General features: G+C 36.2%; 1 protein-coding gene across 4 annotated transcripts in view; it reads left to right on the top strand.

Moving 5' to 3' along the window:
* Window positions 1-23,974, top strand: part of pps (protein partner of snf) — a 119,163-nt gene that overhangs the window by 31,680 nt on the left and 63,509 nt on the right. For 2 of the 4 annotated variants that reach the window (XM_069822137.1, XM_069822138.1), the window contains exons 4-8: window positions 3,813-3,938; window positions 10,230-10,471; window positions 13,148-13,468; window positions 15,017-15,275; window positions 22,169-22,315. In XM_069822137.1, coding sequence (XP_069678238.1) covers window positions 3,813-3,938; window positions 10,230-10,471; window positions 13,148-13,468; window positions 15,017-15,275; window positions 22,169-22,315 — 1,095 coding nt within the window. The remainder of the gene's footprint in view (window positions 1-3,812; window positions 3,939-10,229; window positions 10,472-13,147; window positions 13,469-15,016; window positions 15,276-22,168; window positions 22,316-23,974) is intronic. The other 2 variants (XM_069822139.1, XM_069822140.1) reach the window with 2 other exon arrangements.

The raw sequence follows: 23,974 nt of genomic DNA on the forward strand, positions 1-23,974 counted from the left end.
TATTATATTTGTGATAATTTCTCTTTCTCGGCTATGGATAACAGTGTTACTTTTTCTCCGCGGTGGTGTGATTTCACCATAATTACTACCCTGTGGTTGCTGCTCCAAGGTAACACTACTGGTACGCAGTGAAGCAAATAGTACTATGTTTCTTGACAAGAGATTATGCTGGGGAGCATGCGCAAACAACTCAGTTGGCTCCACCCACGTTACACGCTTCCTTCTCTCTGTCCCTCTGTCCCTGTCCAGGAGGTTCAAGATAACTTGCAATAACTATACAAGTACAGGAAACTTCTGAAAGAACTTTCGTAGGGAATATTTCATGGAGTAAATTTCGAAGCTGAGAACAATCATTATTGTATCCTACATACACTTAATACTGTATTGTTTTTTATTTATATATAAAACCAAGAAAGACACTGGTTAAAATATATAGTTTTATTAGCTTAAGAGAAAAAAACTTCATGCCAAAGGAATGAAATCTAATAAACATTGAAAGTTTATTTTATTAGAATTTAAATGTTCTTTTTGTACGTAAATGTACCATATTTGCCAAATTCTTGAGCTATGCAGGCTGTAATATTCATATAATTCGTATTTGGAAAATGTATTGTAATTTGTTTATAATATATTTCAACAGTATGTCTTTTTGCTGATCTTCTAAATCGAGGATTCTTTCTTTCAGTGTTGTTTTTTAGTCTTCTCCTCATGTGGAATTCATTCCATAACTTGTTTTGGGTATCTCATACTTATTTTGAACGTGTTTGAACCATGCGAATGATATATTCCTTATTCTGTGTGTCACTGTAGTTAACAACTACAGGATTAGCATTTAATGTTTCCCATTTTCAAAATAATATAACTGGTTTATTGTTTAAAGAAATTACAAACCATGGACGCTGTTAGGCACGTTATAGTCTTGGTTTTACAGATCATTATCTTATTTTTTGAAAATTACATCCTTAAGATGTCCACTGTTAGTGTCAGTACATTGTTGTAATTTTCTTTTTACACTAGTCGTTACTCTCTGCAAAGTGTCTGGCATGACACCAGCAATTTCCTCACGAATTGCATTTTTGAGGCTGTTGATATCAGAGTCTACGAGTGTAGACCTTAGTCTTCAGGTATGCCCACAAAAAAGAATTCTGGTGCAGTGAGGTCTGGGGATATGGAGGGCCATTGACTCACCGAACCTGGAGAGAAGTCGCCCAGCAAAGCTTTGTTTGCGGCTGTTAATTTCTGTGTAACCTGCAGGTTATATGGATGGAAATGCAAATCAGCATGCATAATTATTCGCACACTTCTATCTGACACTTTCAGAATTTGGGAATGCCTTGTCACTGAACGGTATGGACTCCCCTACAGAGTCATTCTCACACGTTGAATATTTTCAGGTGTCTGTGCTGTTTTCATATGAACACGAGATTTGTTTTGAACAGATCCGATTTCACGCCACTGGCTCACCCACCGACTGATTATTATTTTTCGTAACGCGGCAATTCCATGTTGTCGATTATTGCCAAGTATCCGCTGAAACTCGCGCCATAATTTATGTGATTGATAAATAATGTTCTACGCAGAAAGTGTGCTGCTGCAAAGGTCAATGTTCCATGGCTAACTAAATCCAAGACCATGCTAGACCCAGTCACAATGATCAAAGCTTCCTCTCTTAAATGATGTATGCATAATTACAAACTTAAAATGGGAAATGTTAAATGCCAGACCCTATATGATTTTTCTTCGCAGTAGTTAATTTTTTATTCTGCCCATTATAGTTGATGTCTCACATTCAATAATCCAATTACTGAAATCAGTTTATTTTTATTTTTAATTCTTCAAACTTTACATTTACAACTACAATACAAATAAAACAGCTTATGTATTAATATTTCAACCTGCTTTGTGTGAATCAATCACATAAGAATGATCTAGATTGTGAGATCTTGGAGTAGTACACTACCTGGCATTGTTCATCACAATAGTGCTTATGATTGTCAGTGACATCTTAGCCCACTTGAGAATTGTTTTGAGATTGATTTTGTCGCTATAATCCTCAAGCATATAAGATTGATTTTGTCGCTATAATCCTCAGGCACACAAAGTATTATGAACTATCTACTTTAACAACTACTCTTCCTTTGTACTGCACTTTTCTACTATATGATCTCGTTGACTTAATTTGACTTAATGTTTCAACAAACCACACATTTTCTTCAAAGTTTTTCTTTTGGTACTCTAGAACTATGTTTTGTAATGTCTTGTCTCTCTATCAAAAGCTGGTAGCCAGTCAGTTTTGCATACTCGTTGCTCTTTCAGTGCCATCAGCAGCAAAGATTAACCATTGTAAGAGGGATCCATATTTTGCAATGAAACTTGAAATTTTTTTAGCAGTCGAGCTTTTTTTTTTCTGGTAATGAAAGCATATATATCAGTGAAAAGCTGTAAAGTACGAAATTTGCGGCTACTTGTCAATTTTCCTCTTTTTTCCTGGTGTTTTTAATTAAGTATTTTCACCTCCTTCCTCATTGACCTTTCAGATTGATAACTGTACTATTTCGTACCTAAGAGTCTGGCACACTTGCCGTCTCACTGCACTACAGTTTGGCAAGCAGATTGCCAGCTCTTGCACATAACGTTCTTGTCATCTCATAGCACTGCAATCTGCCAAGTGATATTTCACATAACTGGTGAACTATTTAAGCAAAATAGAGATAATCTTACCTGGATTTCAAAGCAGTATTTCATAATGTGCCCCATTACATTCTGTGAACATGGTGCAGTGATGTATGAACTTCAGGGACACTCACTGGAGCTCATCCTCGCTAGTATTGCGTGTTAGCCATGTACAGAATTTCTTATCGAGAATGGAACCTTTTTCTAGCCACTTACTGGTACTAAATAATTTAACTTCATCAGGTTTCAATGATGGTTGCCTTGTTCTTCAGTACGTATATTTCAGTGAGAAAAATGTGGTGCTATTCTCTGCCAGCATTCTTACTGAGCTGCAAGATTGCTGTGTGGGAATTATTGCATTGATTTTTCCCCGACCTCATGTATAGTGTGTCCCAGAACTTCATACATCTCAGCAATATATGTATAAAACGCAAGGGAGGACATTATGAGCAACAGCTCCGAAATTCAGGTAAGATTCTCTCCATTTCCGTAAATAAATAATTCACTAGTTATGCAAAAGATCACTTGCCTGACTAGAAGAATGTTACGTTTGAGAGCTGATGATCTGATAGCCAGACTGTAGTGCTGATCTCTCTCTCTCTCTCTCCCCCCCCACCCCTTCATCTCTCTCTCTCTACATTTGAAGACCTTATTAATGAGATCAAACATGATCTCGTTCATGTTCATTTCCATTCCATCTCCCACAATTGACTATTAATCAAAATTCCTTGGTGGATTTTTTTCTGTCATTTGTTTCTAATGCTGCACCTTTTATTTCAAACTGATGCGTCGATAAGAATGTATCTTATGTATCTTACTAGTTCTACTATTAGTCTTCAAATGGAAACCTTACGTTTTTAATGTATTAAATACAGATATCTATCCAGACCTATCTTCTGTCTTTCGTATGACACGTGAATAGTTACTTCTGCGACAAAGCTATGTGGTTAGTGTCAGGTAAAAAATGAGGGGCAAACATTTGCAGTGTGGCTGATAACGACCTCCCCTTATGCTGAAGAATGGTGTCTCTGTATATTCAGTTTTTGTGGGAAGCTTCAAACTATTTTATCCACATTTTACCCCCAAATTGGAATCCAAATTGACGATAATGACACTATTTGTTTTATTTTTGTTTTTAGGAGCGAACGAGAATTTGGTTGACCCTTTCTTGGAAATGGATCCTGAGCAGTTGGAGAGGCTGGAAACAGCTTTACAGTCTGAGCAGGCAAAGCAAATTCTTGGTGAGAATGTTACAGCCATGCTAGGTAAGACAATAAAGACATATTTGGCAAATTACTTTTCATAGCTGTGTTACAGGTTTCATTTTCTTTTCTGTTACTATAAAGTGGGAAAGTATATACAGTAGAACACTGCTAATCACAATTAATTGAGACCATGACCCGCTCAGTTCAGAAAATTTTGGGACCAACCGAAATCATTACTGCAACATAGCAACACAACATATGGTTACAAAACTTAATGATAGGTAGACTGTAGATCCAACTGGGAAATCGTATTGTTATGCATTTGCAGGCACATGCGCGTGTGTCCAACAAGTGATGAGTTGACATTATGAAGAGTACAGGAGAAAAAACTGATAAGTTGCGTTTTACTGTTTTTAAAGGAGAGCAAGTTAAAAGTTTCAAGATCCATTAAATCCTATTGTCTTTGGATGATCATTCTTAAATTTTTTTTTGGACTAATGATGTTTTTATTCTGTACAGTTAAATCACACAAATTCACACTACCTCAGCTATTTCATGACAGCTAAAACAGAAAATCGATCATTTTGGACTTACCATGTTTTTCTTCTGTACTCTTCATTTGTATGAACTTATCTCTAGGTAAGCAAAGAACAATGAAAACTCTGATGTAATCTGAAGTGTAACAAACTCTCTCTTATGATTACTGTAATTTCGTTTCTTAATAATACCAAATTTTGATTTCTTAAGAAACTTAGTAAAACCATTTTTTCGTTGCCAATATTGTATATGTTTTTTCTTCTTTGCTTATCTTAAGTTAAGAACTTTGAGAACTTTTCTATTACGGAATTTCGGTTCGAATTACCTGAAATGTTCAAGGAATAAGTAGAAAAATAAAAAGTAGAATTGGTGAAGTCATATTTCAAGAATGGATCTTAGACATCTGACGAAACAAGCTCTTGCTTACAAACCCACTGGACAATGAAATATCAGATGCCTGAAAAGAAAATGGGAAGTTGGTTCTTGGTCCACCGTGCTATTCATGATGGTAATGATAACCTGAAATATCAGAATAGCAGGGTTCTACTGTATCTTCTACTGTCTGTCTAAGTGGTTATGTTGCAGAGTTTCGAAATGGGAGGAAATCACGTGTGATTCGTACTTAATGGGGCCCTTTTCTTTAAATTGTTTTAAACAGTTGTATAATATTACGTCGACTTCCAATACCGAACAGCAAATATTTTCAGGAACGAGTCTAACAACCCAGAGGGCCAGCAGAAATGGGTGAGCAAAAACCAGGATGTGACATAACCATTCGGATGGACAGTAGAAAATATTTCATCATTACATTGTAGTACTGCATTAAATGAACTATCTCTTTCTATCACAACCTTATCTACCACCACCCTGTTGCCAAATAAACTAAAACTTGGATTTCCTCCTCCTCCTCTCCAGTGGGGGTATTTGCGTCATTCACCAAAGCATCCCTCTCTAGGAGTTACGTCCTGTAACTATAGAGCTTTTTACTGCTGCTGTAGTGTTGCCTTTCGTTCGTTGTGGGAGGTGATTACATAGCATGATGATAATGATGATGGATGATTGATGGTGGAATGCTGGTAGGAATTATTCCATGAAAACCTATAGTTGAGCATTGTCTTCGTCCACCACAAATTTGACCTACCAGGATTTGAACATGGGTTACCAGAATGGACTGTTTGACTAATAGTGCACCTAAAATTCTCTTGAATTGACATACACATACAAAGCAGTATACATATATATACCTCGAGGCAATAATATGGATGTCAGTGAAATAATTTAATACTGCATTTTTAAGAAAAAACGGAATTTCTCTTTGCTTTGGAGATCTCTCTTATCACTGCATGACATCACTACTCCCTGTTACACATAAAATGTAACATTTTTTTCCCCATTTGTACCGCCTCCTCCAGGAATTACTAAAACCGTGATATATGCAAGACTCTTCTTTTGGCATTTGACAACACTACGTAACTTGCAGTGTAACACGAAATGCAAGAAGTCTCCTCTAGATGCTGCACAAGTCAAAGCAAACACATTCTGTCATCTAATACACAACAAGAAATGGCACCACTTGTGATTTTAAAAACAGAACTATTTATTTGATTAAAATGAATTATTAACACATTCTGTTGCCCTTAATTGCCTTCATTTCACTGTACTGTAGCATCAGATGTAATTTTTACTGAAAAAAGTAATTTTAAAAGAAATTATTCTCAGTTATATCACATTTGTATCAATTCACTTTTTTTTCATGAAATTAATATTCATGAAGAAAATATTTCGTTTAAGACATATATTCTCGTGATTTTTCTGGTATTTCTGTACCATTACTTACACTTTCAGCCACTTTTAAGACCGCATATTCCCATCTCTGACTTCAGTGACAACCTGCATCCTCTGGGGCACACTTCTGATGAGTCCTGCAATTTCTGTCTGGAGAATGCATTTCAATTCTTCTCTGACAACTTCTCGTAGCTCTTCCAAGAGTTCCTGGAAAATGATGAGAGACATTTCTTCCTAAACTGTTTCACTAGTTGAATTTGATTTTGACTCCGTACTGGCCATTCATGAGTTGGATCCCTATCTCATTGAGGTATTGGAGGCCACATTGCGGTATATGAAGATTTCTTAAATGTAGTGATGAGTCATAAAACATCCTCCCTTCACAAAGATGTCTTGGACAGCCAAGCTGATCCCTGCCTACGCCATCACTGAACTGCCATGAAATGCTGTCCTTGATGAAAAGGTCCTTTCTCATCCATCTGGGAATCTTAGACTGAATTGGGACTCATTTGAGAATAAAACTCTTCCCCATTTTTCATTAGCCCATTCCAGATGATCTCTTGCAAAATGTTTTGAAATGTTACAAAGTTATCATGTCAGTTCTGGGACAGTGACAGGTCTTCTGAATGCCAGTTCAGTGTTATGTAGCCGTCTTCTCACAGTTCACTCAATTACATTCATACTTGTTCAAGACCATTTATGGCTTTGACTGCAGTTTTATGGCAATTACAAAGAATTTGAAGTCACAAAAACTGGTCATCCTTGACAGAAATTGATCTCCTATCAGATCCAGTCTTCGAGAATATGAGCTCAGTTCCTGGAACCTTTGCATAGTATGTGAAATTGTTGACAGAGTAGTATGCAACATTTGAGCCACATAAACAATGCATGCTGCAGCCATCCTGTACTATTATCTTGTGCATTGTGAACTGGTGGATCAAGGTCACGTACAAAAGTACAAACCACGCAGAAGTCACTGAACTGAAAACTGTAAACTGAAGCACTGGTAATTCTGGCTGTCCCCGTTGACTTTAGTTGAGGAGAATGGTCCAGGATTGAGGTAAGCACATGTGCAAATGCAGTCCATTGCTTGACATTGAGCCACCAGTTCGAAATGCACAGATAATAATGAAATGTGACAGGTCTAAGCTTCCTTGGGGTTTAACAGCATCTTAACTCCCTTAAATGTTAGTATCAAATATGTGTAGGTTTAGTACAGTCAAATTACTTATCAATAGTACACACGAACCATTACAATATTACATGAATTGGTATATAAAAATTTTTGACAAACGTTTTCGCCATAACCATGGCATCTTTAGGTCAGTTTAAAAAGAACACTGTAACACATGATGAACACTTAAAAATATTCAGGTTAAAACAATCGTTAAAAGTTTAAAAAATGGTGTGGTAGGCAGTTAGAACATATGCCATTAAAAATTATTACATGTAGCATGAAATTAACACCATGAAGAACATAGCATAGGCAATTAACACTGTACTAATTGATAACTGCCTACCAGACCATTTTTTAAACTTCTAACGATTGTTTTAACCTGAATATTTTTAAGTGTTCATCATGTGTTACAGTGTTCTTTTTAAACTGACCTGAAGATGCCATGGTTATGGCTAAAACGTTTGTCAAAAACTTTTATATACCAATTCATGTAATATTGTAATGGTTCAACGTGTGTACTATCGATAAGTAATTTGACTGTAATAAACCTACACATATTTGATACTTATATTATATTTATCGGACCCAACATGCCTTTAAAATTCCCTTAAATGTTGTTTAAAACTGAGTAGAATGCTTCCTGTCAGGGCTATAAACTTGAATTGTTTACAAATAAATAAAAGCTGAGAGGCGAGAAGTAGCAAACAGGGTGTCATAAAGCACCTACTACGCAATATAAACCACTCAGTACGCCATATTTTCCTCTAAAGGCATGAATTAATGCTTGTCTACCACGAACATGTTTACATAAAGTTAAAGTTGACATAATTTGACTTTTCATATTCTTTCAAGTGTTTTTTTTTTTCTGGTCACTGTATTATCTCACGTCACTGCTTCATCTTACACGTAAATGTGCTATTTTTGCCATTTGTACCTCCAATAAGTGAGCCGTTCAGAGCAGAAGTGGTGGAAGTCAAAAATGGGTAATGGGGGTTAAAGTAAACATTCTGTAAAATACAGCACAAAGTAGCAATTAATATTCAATTTATTTAAACTATTAGTAGTCAGTGGATAGCACGAAGGACATATTAATTGCTACTTTGCACTATATTTTACAGAATTTTTGCTTTAAACTTCATTATCCAATTTTGACTTACATCACTTCTGCTCTGAACGGCTCAAGTATGTAGTTGTGTAGTATGGAGGCCTGAAGAAAAATGCATAAGTGAAAAAAACGTATAAATGAAATTACATTTAATAACTTCTGAAGACTATATGAGAAGAACAAGTTAAATCAATTTATTAAAAATGTCACAAGCTAGGACATTATTATTCCACCAAAACACGAAAACTGATCAAGGAGTGGAATGAGCCTTATTCCATTCAGCCACTCAATTGTATCTCTAGTTTTTCTGTTTTGATTATGCAGAAGTAATAGTCCTCCTAATGACTAAAGGTTCTCGCCAAATTGTTGGAATAACAAAAGGCATATTGTTGTTCCTTCTCAACCATGTTCTTATTGTCATATAATACATTATACAACACATGTGGAGAACAAACTTTTATTATGTTCACCCACTTGACAAATAAAACCAAAATAATATACTCATTTTTACCTCGTCTGTAATTTATAGGTGTTGTGATTTCAAAATGAATTGACCATAACAAAAACTAATTGCAAAATTGTTACGTGAATGATGTTCACAATCCATTATTACCATAAGCAGAATAATAGTACTTAATATGATTTTTGCAAACTCAATAGTAATGGCTAAAATGTTGATTTCTTGTCTCAGATTATAGTAATTGTACTTCCTTTCCCAATATGGTGATCGTCGAATATAATGATCCCTCCCCACCCCTCATGCAGCTGCAAATCAGGGTAATAAAATAATTAACCACCTTGGAGAGTAATGCTCATCCAGTTCACGAAAATGAAAGTATGTTTTAAACGATATCTTAAAAGAACAGAAATACTGTATAATTGTGTGAAAGAATCACATTGAAGAAAGTAATAATTTGGTTCAGTGTAGATCATCTGTTTTAACACATTATTGTACTACCCATTGACTATAAAAAGCATGTTTCTGAAAAATTTTATATGGTGGAACTTTTTAATTGCCATATTCGTGATTTGCACGTACAAATTATAAAAAAATTCGTTACACTTATCCGTGTTATAAAACTCTTGTTGACTAGTGTAATTTGTTAGTATCATTTACACAAATCCTGAGTTATTTGTGTATCCTAGATATATATTTACCTAGGGATCTAAGCTGTGCAATATATGATGATGGTGTTTTATTTTGTATCACACATTGCCTTCTTTAACCTTCTGAGTCCTGAGACATTTGTTATTAATGGAGAAAAATTCGCTCCAGAGCTGAGGATCGAACCCTGGACCCCCAGTTCTATGCACTGGGTGCTCTAACCACTGAGCTACGCTGAAGTTCAACCCACCACACCACATTAAATCCTTCTCCTTTAGTTCTTTTTCCCTTAGTGGCCTTCTGTAGGACCAAAAAATTAATCTTTACATAGACCTGAAAGATTTGTAGTTTTATTTTTAAAGTTCATTATAATTCTGCACTTCAAAGAAAGCCATTGAAATGAGGAAAGATGCTGAAAAAATTCTGCAGGTTTCAGTTAGGGTACAAATGCAGGATCTCTTCACATAGCCTACATCTTATATCATAATCATGTATGAAGTATAGTATAATATATTATACTCTCAAGACTCAGGAGGAGGTAAAAGAATGTAATTTAGATTTTATAACGTAACTAGAATAAGAATCTTGTTGTCAAAGAATAAATATCTTAAATTCGTTTATTTTATCTTTTGTTTACCTTAGACATGCTAAGTGTGGAAGAAGAGAAAGCCCAAATAACTGATTCCATTCGCATGGATCATTGTTACACCAATTTGTCACCATCATCTGCACCGACAACTTCATCTACACCGAACCATCAATATGGACCTGTTGGAAGTAGTGATACAGATACAAGTGACAATAGCTTTGAGCAAGAACCAGTACCTCAACCTGTTGTTACTTCTTCCACACCTGTACAGCAGCCAGCTCGTACCAGGGGCAGGGTGAGTTATGTTGCTTTTGAAATAACATTATCAAACCATGTTTTTTTTTTTTTTTTATGTGCATATAACTTAATGGCTGCCTCCGTGGTCTGTTGGTCTCAGCATACTGGCTTGCAGATCCGGAGGTCCCGGGTTCGATTCCCGGGCTCGGCTCCCAGTGAGTTTTTCTCGAAGAAGAAAAATTACCTGGGTGTCTAGAGTCTGGAAATTTATATGAATGTGAGTGTGATTGTAAGTGTGCCGAGTTAATATTAATTAACCAATCATCAAAATATAAAATACATCAGGACTGTCGCTGTGCAGTAACCTGAACACACATTTCAGCGTCACATTGTTGACAAGTAACTCAGTCTGTTAGTACAACCACAAAGCATCTAATAGATGCTATAGAGTTACCAACAACGAAAATATATATAAAACTTAATGATTTTTATGTTTTTATGTTTTTTTAATTCACTCTGTGATGTCCACTGAATTAAAGTAATTTTCAACAGAACAGTCTTCTAATAGATACAGTTTATTAACAATTGAGTTAGCCTACACTTTGTATTATCATTATTATCATTAATCATGAAATCATGGCATATCTGCATCGCATTGCATTTACTGAAGTATCCATTTTAACAGTCTACTTTTATTTCTAAGTTAATATTTTAGCTTGTTTTGGAATTCTTTATGTTACCTGATTCTGTCATCATGTTAATCCAATCGTAATTAAATGAGACTATTTCAAAAGTTATAAACAATTACCAACCAATCATATTATAGTCATATACAGGGTGGAAGTGGTATAATTATGCAAATTAGAACAGCGTGTTCCATGGGTAGAGTACAAAAGAAAATGCAAATAACATTTTGTGATTAAATGCATGGTTACTGAGATAAGTAGGCCAAAAATCTCTGCAAGATGGCAACATCTGTTGAGCGAAAGACCATGCTACAACATACAGTAGAACTTGGTTATAACGACATCCAAGGACCTTAAACATTATGTTGTTACGTATAAACGAGTGTCGTAGTAACCGAGATTCACATTATCAATCTAGTGAGGTGGAAAATGAAAAATAACAAATTTAATTAGACTTATTTTAGTTTTATGTATTGATTTTTAAGCCTACAATGAACATAATAAAATACACGTAGGCCTGCAATTATAAATACAGTATTCTGTATTAAAACAGTTTGTTCAGTACTCACCAAACTACTTTACTTAGAAGTGAAGTAATCAGTCATTTTACTCTGTTGTCTTCTACTTGCCCAATACACACTTTCTAGGGCTAAATTACGTTTTATGTTCATAATTTCAGTTGCAATTTCACTGCTCCCTTCCCTAGCTTCATAGAACATGTTCATAATTCTAATGACTTCTAAAGAGTCACTCACTTCTTTTAATGGCCATACTGCGTTAAAATGCGTGCACTTAGTGAAAACTTCCTGTCGAAACTGATTTAATACTGCATGAATTCGGGCAGGTTACAATGGGGTGGGGAATCCGCCTGCATTCCAGAGGTCTATGACAGAAGGAAACTGTAAAGAATTTGTCAGGGTCAAATTTCAACAAAATATTTCTTAAAATACTTTGGTTCTTAGAAAATCTTATTCCAAACTGAGGGTGAAAGTGACGTTATATGCGAGGTAGACGGATATGCGTTTGTCATATTAAGCAAGGCAGGAAAGCATATGTCTTATGGGGAATTAGTTGGGACCACAGAATATTTGACATTATAGGTGAAGTGTCGGACAAAACAAGGTCACTATAACCAAGTTCTACTGTACTCATAATTGACAATATCAATATCCTGATACAGTCTGACAAAAGAGTATATACATTTTTTTGGCAGACTCTGTATATTAGGCACAGTGAAACATGGACCCTGCGGAAGTATGATGAGAGAAGGATAACAACTAGTGAAATGTGCTTGATGCGATGAACTGGAGGCTTTACCAGGTGGGATCAGAGAAGAAATGAAGATATACTGGAAAATCTAAAAGTTTCATCATTCTTGAACTACATTCGGGATTACCTTAATAGGATGCCTAGAACACTGATCCCTAAAGCCCTCCTACAATATCATCCATGTGACAAAAGATCTTTGGGTCGTCCAAGGAAGAGGTGGCTTGGGAGCACCAGTGTTTCATTCAGACTATAATGGATTAATGGATGGAAGAAGGAGGATGATGATGATGATGATATTAGATACATACGATTCTACTGTTTAACACTGAAGGAGAGAGACGTGAGAACAGCGCATAACTAGAAACTCTCATCCTCGCGGCTGGTGTTAATTATTATTGAAAGGAAACCTGCTTCTATTTTTTTTACGCAGATGTTAACCTTTAAAAAAACTTGAATAATAATATAAAGTAAGCAATCTGGGTATCAGATGAGTGAGCGGAACTAATAAACTAGGTTAAAGGTTGGACCACAATAAGCTGGGAACAGAAACGAAAACGAGAACAGAAATATTGTTAAAATAAATATATTTAAATGTGAGCATTCACAATTAACTATACATTTATTTTAACACTATTTCCGTTCTCGTTCTCGTTTCCGTTCCCGGTTTATTGTAAATCAGCCTTGAATGTTGTCCACTCTGTTAATATATTGATCCAATTCCAATGCAATGCTTAGGGTCTATGTTTTAAATGTACATAAATTACTGTATTGGTTTGTAGGGCCGAGGACCAGGTCGTCCAAGGAAAGATGTAAGCGCTGTTCGCTCAACACAATCTTACAGAGGAACAGCAAGAGGAACTGGACGTGGCGTTGCCAGGACAACAAGGGGGGGCCAAACAGGAACTTCTGTTGCACCAGGAATGGTCATGGTGCAACAGATCAAACCAATAAATCCTCCTTTGGCCCCCCCTCCTTCAAGCCCTTCATCTGCAAGTCTAGTACCACTCATTAAACCATTGGTGATGACAGATCGACATGGTCACCAGATCACTACAGCTTTAACTAGTACAACACCTGGACAAGTTACAGTGCAAAAACAGGTATGTGTTTGTAAAAAGTTATACTTACCTACTTTTTCATAGAGGCCTTCAACGTCCTATCCTAACTACTTTAAACAGTTTGTCTTTTGTCATGGTGAAGTTATAATTAGATCGCTGGACCTTATGCACTAAAAAACTTCTCAAACATTGTATGCATAGAACTACTAGAACCTCTGTTATCCGTGGTAATGAATGATCGAAAAAAGCTAATAATCCGTACCATGAAGGATTTTCGTAAATTACTCGCCCAATACTTACAGTTTCGTAATTTCCTCTTTGGTCTTGTGTTGAATATTTTAGTAGTTCAGAAGTTGCGGTTTTCAAGGGCTAAGGAAACTCCTTGTGGCGGCTATCTGTGGAAAAATAGAAATAGTAGAGGTCATATATTGTGGGTTTACATACTTTCTATACTTATTAAATCACACACAGTTTTAACGTCAGTCTTGCTTTCTGATGTGAGATGAGCCACAAATTCTCTTTTTCCAAACCTTTCAATTATTTCCATTTTTTATGCTTATAAAAACATGTTTTCTTTTAACACCCGTGGAAGACATTTTGCATAGAAGTTATAAGTATAGTATGGCTACTACTTGAACAGTAGGTCAAGGACTGGAAGATGCAAGAGTTTGTAATTGTGTGACATTCTTGGGATCATTTCTTTGAAAATACATGGTGACCATTTTACAAATTGAGAAAAATACCCCCACCCACAACTGTTTCTGTTGCTTGTAGCGGTAGCATTCCTACTATATACTGTGTAATGGTAAAGATTTGTTATAACACTCTCTACCAATAAAATACCTACTAACATAACGGGTTTTTTTAACCCTTAAGTACTATGAACCGTCTGCTAGACTGCTCCCTGTTTTTGCCCTTCTCTGTTTATCTTATCTTCAAGTCAATTCCTCCATTGCTTTGCCTACCTTACAGTTCAGACGAGATCTGCATCACTAGAAGTTCACGCAGGTTATCTCAGTTTTTATCGTTGTGGCAAAATGGTATCTCTCACTACCAAGATTGTACAAAGCTGTTAGGTGCATAGTTACAACAGCCTTTGGTATAAATACTATTTAAAATTTGTCAACATTGTGAAAAATCGCCATCTGTACTAATAATTTCTCGTGTCAAAAAAATTTACACATCACATTATTAGTTGACAAGTGTTGTTCAAAGTGGTCTTATGATTATCAAGGTTGATGAGTTCAAACTCAGTTGAGGGCAATAAAGTCTGAGCATAGCTTCCTTCCAGAGAGAAATAAAGTTGTAGCTCCTGTGTACAGCATACAAAAAACCCTGTTCCTGATGGAGGACTCCTGGCCATTTTTCGCCGATATTAAATTTTGATGATAAATAACTTTTGCAGTTAAAACATCACTAAATAATGTAGTGCTACTTCTTATGACAGGAATTAGATGAAAAGGAAATACAACTTTTAGGATAGTTGTACTTGTTCCCAGGAACTCTTTGATGTAATAGAAAATTCGTCACCTGAATGTAAAACAATACTTTAAGAACACTTTTCTAAGTATGCTATGTTGTTTTGTTTAGGTTGTTACAGTTCCTGGTGGTACTCGTTTAGTAACGTTGACTGGTACAAAATTGGGTCAAGTTGTGACAGGCGGTCAGCAGAGAGTTGTGATAACTACAAACAGAACTCTGCAGCAACAGCAGTCATTACAACAAAGAATACAGCAACAGAAACCGAAACAAAAGCAGCAAATTCCAACAACCGTAGGACAGGATACCAGTGTAACGACTACAAGTACTGAAGAAAACCAACTACCAGCACAACAGGATCTTGGTAATAGTGTGTATTTTTTTGTCCATATTAAATAAAAATGATCAAAGTGTAGTTGATAAAGTATAAGAAGTTTTTAGATTTACTAACAAATTATGCCTATAATGCTGTATTCCAAAGCAAATAACTTCCCTGAGGAGAATGTGATGTTACAATGTAAGTCAAAGTTTTTGCACAATATACTACATATCTAAATTCTACTATCCAGCTTGAAAGTATTCTCTTCTTAGAATCTAAGTGTATTAGTTGACCCAACATTGTATAAAAATAAAAATAATAAGAAACAGTTACCATGCAACAACACATACGTTTGACTTTAATGAATACAGGATGACTCACAGAACTTCTTAGCAAATGATATTGACATTTAAATACTGAAGAACTGGTCATGAAGGTCAGATGTTTGTTATTTTGATATTAGACAATCAGCATGGCGTCGCGGTCTAAGGCATTCTGTCTAGGACTCACGTTACGGAATGCGCGCTGGTTCGAGTCCTCGTGGGGGAAGAAATTTTCTCATGAAATTTCGGCCAGTGTATGGGACCGTGCCCACCCAGCATCGTGATCCACTTGGGGAGCTACGATAGGTAGCGAAATCCGGTTGCGAATGCCAGCTATAACAGCTGGGGGGATCATCGTGCTAACCACACGATACCTCCAATCTGGTTGGATGATCGTCCACCTCTGCTTCGACATGTGGGCGTGAGGCCAGCAGCCGGCTGGTCGGTCTAGGCTCTTTACAGGCTGTAGCACCACAGATTATTTTATTATTATTATTATACAATCAGCACGTTATTTGCAGCCATTAGAAAAAGCTTCGCCACATGTGCCACTAGCATACACCTCTCTCTCCTATAAACAACATTGACACTCTCAGGGAAGTTCTCTGCTTTGGAAGAAAGTACATAATGCGTATTTCAAAGAATGATCTGTTCCTGTAGTAATATATCTGTATTGTTTATTTGCACGAAGAATGAATGTGCATAACAGAACCCTATCCACATGCACTGGTTAAGTGTTGTGTTGACATGCCTAGCTAACAACTCGAGTATAATACTGTCAGTAACAAAAGAAGAAGAAGATGCATTTATTATACAGTGAAACCTCTGTTTTACATTACATTATAATCCCAAGAAAAATATAAATTCAGGGGTAACAGACAAAATGCGGACTGACATTTGCTAGTACAGAAACATTATTATGATGTGAGGCGAGAAAATGGCGGGTGACTCGTGGCCCACTGCTAGCATGGTTTCCAGCAAGCGCGTAACCATTCTTCAGTACTTCTACAATACATGACAGTACTAACAATAAATGTTCAATAATTTGAACTTACCATGCTCACAGTCGTTGCTGAAAATGGCCCCCATTTGCCGCCACACACAACTGACATCATGTGATATACGAATGAACAACACTCTGAAGTTCTACATCATTGATAGCCTCGATTTCTTCTCATATATAGTCTTTTAGTTCATCTATAGAATGAGAATTTTTTTCTATAAAACCTAACTTTTAGTGTTCCTCATAAATAAAAATCACAGGTTGTTAGATCTGGGCTTCGTGAAGCTACAAATTATTACTTATTAGTCTTACCAAAAATATGCCGTAATTTCCTCATTGACACAGCAGCAGTATGAGCAGAAGCCCACAAATTATAACTTATTAGTCTCATACCAAAAATGTGCTGTAATTCCCTCATCGACACGGCAGTTGTATGAACAGTGGCAGAATCTTGTTGAAAATAGACTGACAGTTGTTCTGTATACGTAAGTTCGTCAAAGGAGGAGTCGATAATTAACTGGAGATGCCTTTCACTGTTAATTGTATCCTTAAAAAAAAAAGGCCTAATAGTGCGGTGCCCATTAATTGCACAGAATTTGTTGGTAGGCATTACCTAAATACACAATCACTCAACTTTATACATTAACTTTGTACACTTGAAAAATCAAGACTTTTGTAACACAACTTGTGACTACAGCAAATGCCATATGGTGATTGAGGATCTACTATGCTGCACCTCTAATAGCCCACGTATTGCAGTTTTCTCACCTCATGTCATAACTCGTAGCACCTGTGCGAAAGACGAATTGGTATCCACTTACATGGACTCGCCCAAGAGTCTTGTTGAGGAGGGGGGGGGGGGGTTTGAACAGTACGCTCTATGAATAACCAGGCACCCGCACACACAGAAACCCCCACTCCAAATCAGTGTCGCCGGTGTGCTGGAATTTTGTCCTGCAGGAGTTCTTTTACATGCCAGTAAATTTACTGACATGAGCCTGTCGCATTTAAGCACACTTAAATAAAATGATCATCGTGCTAACCACACAATACCTCCATTCCGGTTGGATAATCGTCCACCTCTGCTTCGGCATGTGGACGTGAGGCCAGCAGTTGGCTGATCGGTCTTGGTCCTCCATGGCACCATGGATTTACTTTACTTTACTAAATGTCAACAATCTGGCACAGAAGGCCAACACTTTACCAACTGCGCCACTCAGGCTGACTACCGTTATTATTATTATTATTATTATTATTATTATTATTATTATTATTATTGTTATTGTCATTATTATAAGTTATGCAAGCTTATTGCTGCTGACCATATGAAAATCATACTTCAAGTACCTTCTTCGGAACTATGCTAGTTTTTTATTTTATATATGCTAAAATTTGGATTCATGTTTTTAAGGAGACGGGCACACACATATGCATAGTTGCACACAGTGATTCAACTGATCCAATTATATTGAAGTTAGACAAATCCACTTTTATAGTGTGATTCTCAAATTCAAATCCCCCTTTTCTTATGCTCTAGAACAGAAATGTAGTTGAGGGTTTTTTGGTGAGAACAATGACGCTTTTAAATGAGATACAGTGATTCATATATAAATATTGGCCATAATTTAATTCTCTGTTTTTAATACTTCTTTTTATCCCTAAGTGTTTCAAGGAAGCAGTTGTTAAAACTCGCAGCTGTGTTTATCAATATATTTTTGATGTCTCTTCAATGCACTTGTCTCAACATATAGAATAATGAACAAGAAGCTCCAGTGATGCAGTCTATGAGGTTTTAGGGACTCCTCTGATGCTCTTGGTCCTCAATGTCTGTCAGGAAATTCCACAGTAAATAAAGCTAGTGGGGGTGAGATAGAGCATCACTTCTAGCTAGTCAAGTGGTCCGACTATTCCAATCCAACATTCTGGAAAACTGTCTTTGAGATAGTTTTGCAGAGAATGTTTCTGGTGCAGGGGTGTCCCATTCTGCTGTAACTACATTATTGATCTTGCATCCAATGACTTATCTGCAACAGTGGTGATAGTATGTGCTTGATAAAATGAACGCACTGGTGTCCATACATTTACTCCCCATTAGACTCAAAATGCCAACTGCCTCATCAAATGAGAGTTGTATAATCTCCAGTAGTGCATGTTTTGGTAGTTATCATTGCATTTTATTTATTTATTTATTTAATGCAGGACGCTATAATTATACATAAATAAAATAAATTATTAACATAAAGATTATTGATCAATAAAGGAATATATAATAGACCTCTGTAGAGTTTATCTTTAGCTGTGATAATGGTAACATGCAATATGAGCTTATTCCAAATCTCAGTGCTGAGCAATCTGATGGCATCACGGTGTTCCGAATTTCACCGATGGCGTGACTGATGCTCCACCGGTGTCACACCGGTGCCATCAGCTTGCAGAGGTGATGGCAGTCTCCATCAGCCGCCATCAGTGAATCTGATTGATTCTTGTATAGGGCGGGAATTAGCAGACAAATGACATCGTGCACTGTTGTGTCATGGCGGTGTGTTCTGCTTTAGTTCTGCTGTATTGTTTGTAATGAGCATAACGTAAAAACAATATGTTAATGGCTTATGAGCGAACATGTCAACGGACCAGTTATTACTACCAGTTCAAGAAATAAATTGTTTATGCTCTCTTTTCTTTGAACGAGATGGCAGTACGGAAATTTCGCAGAATTTTGCTAGCATAGCACAGACAACAACTTATACAGTCACCATGACAGCCATCGATCCTTCCAACAATTTTGTTCCTATTTCGCTGCAGCATGACGTCATTGTTGTCGTCCACTGGTCCGGTGAGATTCGAAATACGCTGATACGTAAACAAATATACAAATAAACAAACAAACAGTGAGAAGAGTACATAAATATATATAGAACGTGAAAGGAAGAGTAACAAATTTTATATTTGGATGGCCATCATCTTCTCTCTTGCTTCCCAATACTTCTCTACCAGTGTAGTTGAGGACAGATTGGGACAATCCATTAGATGGTCTGAGTCCATTACGATGTTCTGGTTGCAGAGTGGGCAGTTAGGATTCTAGAGTAAACCAATGCGGCATAGATGTTTTCCCAAGCAATTATGTCCAGTTGCTAATCGGAATTTGGCAACTGCTTCTCTCCTTGGCCAATCTGGTACCGAAGTTACATTGTCTTTCCATTCAGAGGTGCTTATGTTATCTTGCAGAGATTTTTTATCATTGTTATTGTTACGAAATTGTGATCCATGAATGGAAAGCACCATTGCAAAGAAATCAGAAGAAACTATATTTGGCTTACAGAACACAGAACAGTATTCATCTTACCTAATCTTGATGTCACTGCAGATGGTACGGGTGAAATTTATTCCTCTGATGTGTCCTCAGACAATCATGTACTCCATTGTTCTTAGAAGAACAATTTTTGTTTGGATGAGGCGTTTTATAACTTGAAAATGGCTTGCAACTTGTGAAAATTTGTCGCAGAAACCTCTATGAAAGTCTTCATTGTGAAAGGAGACATGTTGGCACCATATTCTGTTGAGCTTTTCTGTTCAGGAACACCATAATAGCATAGTCGTTGGAGTACATAGTGTATTACAAAATAGTGTATGTGCCAATTGTATATTCACAGGGGCCTTGAAAACCTCTGGTTTGTTCTTGTAGTAGAGTAATTCATAGATTAGATTATGTTTTCAACAATTTGGGACATTAGCAGACTCTTCAATGTACATTGGCAGCTTCACACCTTTTCACTTTGTAAAGAAACAAGTTGCATTTGCATTCATTGAAACCATTTGTAAACACTCTTAACATTCAAGGGAATAAAATAAAACCACAGAATGAAGAGATTGTGTTTTTTTAATCAAACCAAGTAGATTGGTTCACAAAAAATATTCGACTCACCTGAAGATAATACAAGACCCAGGGAGGAAAACTCTGAACTAAGTGAAGAAGGAAGTGACAGTGATGCAGACTCATAGAGAGAAGAAAAATATTGAAGTTCAGCTTTGGAAGAGGGAAGATATCCTGCAGAAAGTGAAGACAGGATTACAGAAAGTGAGGATCCTGCTGAGAACATGAAGAAAATACAGAATAGAGCCTTTGTCAGCATAATGAAACTAAAATAACAGTTAGTAAATTTTCAAGCTGTCAAAAAATCTTCTTTGCTATTTCATTACTTTGTATTGAAACAATTTTATGCAAAAAGAGCTTCTACAAAGGTTTTATGTTATTTAGATTGTTTTCCCATTCCCAAATTAGTAGACATTTTGAATTGTATGTTTTCATATTTGTAAAATGTTGAATTTTATGTTTATGTCCTCTCAGCTGTATTTAAAACAACATTATTGCAGTATAAAAATTATTTGTAACTTAAATCTTTAACTCAAGTTTTCTCAAAACTACTTTTTCTGACTCATACATTTCTTGCATCCAACTTCTCATTTTATATTTTATTTTTTAAATTGTTGAATTTTTTTTAGCTGTTTCTACATTTACCGTGATTTTTTTGGCAGTTGACAGACTCGACTCATCAAATATTTGAAAAGTTTCATTTCAAGTGCATGGGGAAATAATGATACAACAAATTCCACAATTTGGGACATCTGGCCGAAATCTACGGCTGACCACTAGGATCCAGAATACAAAGCAGAGGTTAAATGAAAAATACAATATGATTGTGGAGGTCCACACCTGTGGAGTAACGGTCAGCGCGTCTGGCTGCGAAACCAGGTGGCCCGGGTTCGAATCCCGGTCGGGGCAAGTTACCTGGTTGAGGTTTTTTCCGGGGTTTTCCCTCAACCCAATACGAGCAAATGCTGGGTAACTTTCGGTGCTGGACCCCGGACTCATTTCACCGGCATTATCACCTTCATTTCATTCAGACGCTAAATAACCTAGATGTTGATACAGCGTCGTAAAATAACCCAATAAAATAAAAATAAAAATGATTGTGGAGAGAATACGGAACAATGATAAATTTAAAAATAAAGTACAATTTGATTTCGGAGAAACATGAGATGAAAATACATGGAAGAGTAATGAAATGAAGTGAAAAAAAAATTACATAGTATTATACAAGTGATTGTGTAAAATGGATAATGAATCTCTCAATACCATTAGACAAATTTCGTTAATGTCCTCATTAGAAAATTTAAGAGAAAGGAGAATGGTTTTGGTTAACTTAAATGAAGTTCCCCTAGCGCCAAAAAGAAGTCCTTTCACTTCCCATGTATTAATATTCATTTTGTATCTCTCACTGAAGTGAGGAATACATGGGTTGTAAATAGACTTCTTTTCATCGTTAATGTTATTGGCTTGTTGATCATCCTTCTCAAAACGGACAGTGGGATCAAGAATGAGGCTTCTTTGATTCCGGCGATCGATGGCTACATTAGAAACATGTGCAGGAATAGCCCATTACTTGAGCCAGTGGACTCATTCCTACTCCATTCTTGTGGTCCTCCATAGTATAGTACTGATACAGATGCTGCTGCTGCTGCAACTTCTCTTGTTCCTTGATTTATCCTGCTTAGCCTATTAATTCAAATTGTATAATACTTTTTAGATTCCTTTAATTACTTCTCCATGTCTGTTACAGTGTCATCAAGTGTCATACCTGGTATGACAGTCCCCCCTGGTCAAGCGAAGGTCCTGGTAGCAAAAATGCCAACTATACCACCTCAGTTGCTGGGAGCACAACCATCTTCTGGACTCACAGAAGCATTAGGAGAAGACAGATTGCAAGGTAATAGGAAGATTAAGTGTACATTAAATGTATTTTTTTTCGAACTTTTATCCATTAAGAGTCATATATCAATGTTTAAATTATTAAATTTACTAAATTGATACCTTTTCCTCAATCAGTCCATCCTTTTGTGACAAGGCTATAGAGTCTGTGGAAGAACATCATGTAGATGGATAGTAGAATGTATGTGGAAATTAGTGACTATATTAAATTTATCTTTATTCTACTAATGCTGTTTTCTGTTTGGTAAGAATAAGACCCTCCCTACATTTATTCCAATGTGATAGCACTCAAAAACAAATAAAGTTCGAATTACTGATACAAAACTATGACAGTTATCATATACGAATTGTCAGATAAAGATAATTTAGCTTAGTTTTCTAACTGGCACAGTATTTTGTACAATAGTGGCATTCCTTTAAATTTCCTAATAGTAGATAACCAATTAAACCTTTTTAGAAAGTAAATTTATATATGTTTTTTAGATTTATTCCCTCTGAAGCCATTTGTGAATTGAATTGAAAATGATACTGTCCAGTATATCAGTGCAGGTGATACTCTTGCTTTCTGCAAAAATTGAGTCAGGCCATTTTAAATTGAACTGATGTAGCTCTGTCGGTAGAGTGACAGACTATGGAACTACAAGAGTCTGGATTCGAGTCCAAGTGAAGGCAGGATTTTTCATTTTCCTTTCAAGGTTTAGAGAGACTATGATGTCTCTTCTTAGGTCATCCTCTGTATGAGTGGCCTGAGGAGCAATAATTTAGTACTTGTTTTGGGATCCTGTTCTATTGCATTTCACCATATGGTTCAACAATATGTGAAGCTTTCGAGTAATAAAATGCTCCATGGAGAGGTTACCAGCACACTTGCATGTCAGGTTTTACATCAATTCTTTCTTCTGTCCTTTGTGTAATCAAACTCTTTGAGTCACCTCATGCTGCTCCTCAACACAATCATGTTGGTTCTGGAAGGAGCATTTCTTAATTATGACGCAATGGATGCATGGCAGAAGGTACAGAAGGTATAAGCGTTGTTTTCATTGAAATCTAAGAAATTGCTTCCTTGAAATATCGTACTACTCTCTTAAACTCAGTATAATAAAACTAAATACAGTAGAACTTGGTTATAACGACATCCAAGGGACCTTAAACATTATGTTGTTAAAAACGAGTGTCGTAGTAACCGAGATTAGTATTATCAGTCTAGTGAGGTGGAAAATGAAAAATAACAAATTTAATTAGGCTTATTTTAGATTTATGTATTCACTTTTAAGCCTACCATGAACATAATAAAGTGCACATACAATTATAAATACAGTATTCTGTATTAAAACAGTTTGTTCCGTACTCACTAAACTTCTTTACTTAGGAGTCAAGTAATCAGTCATTTTACTCTGTTGTCTTCTACTTGTCGAATACACACTTTCTAAATTATGTTCTACGAGTATGTTCATAATTTCAGTTACAATTTCACTGCTCCCTCCTCTAGCTTCGATCCATTCTGTTCAAATGCAGCAACAATTTTATCCTTGCTCTTCCAAATCGTTTGAATTGTGAAATTAACTAGGCCAAACTCACGACACATGTAAGCTTTTTTAATTCCATTCTCAATTTGATGAATCAGTTTAACTTTTTCTTCCAATGTTAAAACTCTTCT

This window comes from Periplaneta americana, chromosome 3 (assembly GCF_040183065.1).
Source record: "Periplaneta americana isolate PAMFEO1 chromosome 3, P.americana_PAMFEO1_priV1, whole genome shotgun sequence".
NCBI lineage: Eukaryota > Metazoa > Arthropoda > Insecta > Blattodea > Blattidae > Periplaneta > Periplaneta americana.